General features: G+C 49.5%; 1 gene segment (V, D, J or C); it reads left to right on the forward strand.

Annotated features, from left to right (window-relative positions):
• The window catches only part of LOC109376386 (T-cell receptor beta-1 chain C region-like), a 14,687-nt gene that overhangs the window by 6,773 nt on the left and 5,652 nt on the right, over positions 1–2,262 (forward strand). Inside the window, 1 exon segment of the C gene segment in view lies at positions 1,761–2,153. Coding sequence covers positions 1,761–2,153 — 393 coding nt within the window.

The following is a 2,262-nucleotide window of genomic DNA, read 5'->3' on the forward strand; positions in this document are numbered from 1 at the left end:
AGTAGTACACATAGCTGCACCCACATAGGCAAGCCCACCCACACCCCACAGGGGCTCACAGACACGGGGGCGAGGGGGGGGGAATAATTGACCTGCCCTTACCACAGGGCTGTGTAGACAATGCTTCAGAGTGTAAGGAAGGTCCTGCTTCTGTTTGTCCTGCCCCTCACATCAATAAACACTGTGGAGAGCCTCACGCATGTCTCAAAGGACATCTTTAATTTCTACAATGAGGACTGAGTGTTTGCTGGGTGAGGGGTTAGAGGGGTACATCTGTAGTGTGCCTGGAGGGCTGGTGGCATCTCAGAGGCAGGGTCTTTGAGACAAGGGGGAAATAACCAGGCTGCAAGAGGAAACATTGATGGAGCCAGTACTGCAGATGTTAGCTGAGGTGTTACCATTTCTGGTGGGGTCAGCCAGTAAAGACCTCGAGACATAGCAGCAATTAGCAGGTAGGAGTTACAGGGATGGGAGCTGACATGATGGGAGGCAGAACCAGCTCAAAATAAAAGGGTGGGGGACTCTGGTTAAAAAATGGTTTTGAACTTCAAAATGGTGACAGCAGCCATTAAACCAAGTGTGTGGCCCTTCTAAGTGTGGGGTCCTGTGTGATCTATGGATGTGACCTACACTTTCATAGAAATGTGAAGTGTCAGGAGAGCATTTTCTCCATCTTCCAGGCTAAACTAGAGTCTCGTAAAAATGAGATTTCTTCTTTTTAACTGAATTGCTCAGAAACAAACAAACAAAATGAATGGGAAGCACAGAACAGGATAAAAATGAATGGAGAAGGGGCTCAGAAGAAATGAGCCAGCCAATAAAAAGGCTGCATGGGTTATTACCAAGAATGCCTTCACCTGTGGCCCTGCAAGATGCTACAGAGAGGTTTAGGACAAAAATTGTATTGTGACAACTAGGAGCAAGGTGTTGCTCTGACAGTCTCAGGTGCTTATGTAGGAAGCTGGCTGGTGGGGAAAGGTGTGACATTTGGAAAGAGAGGGGCAGAGAAGGTTGAAGAATCTCTGAATTTGACATAAGGGGAGATTGCTCCCTGGGAGAGCTGAGGAAACTCTGGGGGTACCTGGAGGCAGAGCAATGGTTAGGATGACTTCATGAACCACAAAAAAGTCAGGAAACCTCACATTCTCACGAGCACACCATGATACAGAAGGGTGCCCTCACCTGAGTGAACAAAAATATGCCATTGTATCCTGTCATCTGAAGACAACCCCAACCCCAAAATGACCCCCTTGTCCCCATCTCCCCTTTACTCCTCAGCCCCTTAGATTCAGATACAAATGATCCTGCTGAGGACAGGGGTTCTCTGAATCCTTACATCACTTAATTTCCACACCCACTCTGCACAGTGTTGCGATTCTCGCTTTAGAGCAGGAAGAATAATACAGAGAAATTGTAGTCCTGAAGTCACATTGCCGAGCAAAGTCAGTTTTGAGATTTCGATCCTGTTATTCTGATTCCAATTTAGTGACCCATTCAAATACCCACTGCATAATATTGTGAGAAGTAGACAGGTAAGTTTTTATTGATGGAAAAGAAATCAAATAACATACTCAGTATATTAGGCAGAGTGCCATTCATAATGCCACCTTAGGGGGATGAAGGCACAGTAGATGATGACCCCCAAACAAACAGGACTTACTACATAATTCAGCACATGCACACACACACACACACACACACCCTACCAAACGCAGACAGCTCGCAAGCCAACCCTGGTGCCCACTCCTCTTCCCTTGCAGAGGACCTGACAAAGGTGAAACCACCCAAGGTCACTGTCTTCGAACCATCAAAAGCAGAGATCAGCCGGACACAAAAGGCCACTCTCGTGTGCCTGGCTACAGGCTTCTACCCCGACCTCGTGGAGCTGAGCTGGTGGGTGAATGGGAAAGAGGCCAAGAGCGGGGTCAGCACGGACCCTGAGCCCTACAAGGAGCACCCCGACCAGAAGGACTCCAGCTACTGTCTCAGCAGCCGGCTGAGGGTCTCTGCCTCCTTCTGGCACAACACCCGCAACCACTTCCGCTGCCAAGTCCAGTTCTACGGGATCGATGAGGAGGACAAGGCCAACTGGAAGAACAACGGCTCCATACCAGTCACCCAGAATGTCAGTGCCGAGGTCCAGGGCAGAGCAGGTGAGCGGGGCCTGGGAGGGTCAGGCAAGGAGTGAGGCCGACCAGGGAGTAAGGGGCTCCAAGGAGAAGCCTGGAAAGATCAGATACAGGAAAAAGGGGAGGGTGTGGG

Source organism: Hipposideros armiger, unplaced genomic scaffold (genome assembly GCF_001890085.2).
Source record: "Hipposideros armiger isolate ML-2016 unplaced genomic scaffold, ASM189008v1 scaffold_1116, whole genome shotgun sequence".
Classification (NCBI taxonomy): Eukaryota; Metazoa; Chordata; class Mammalia; order Chiroptera; family Hipposideridae; genus Hipposideros; species Hipposideros armiger.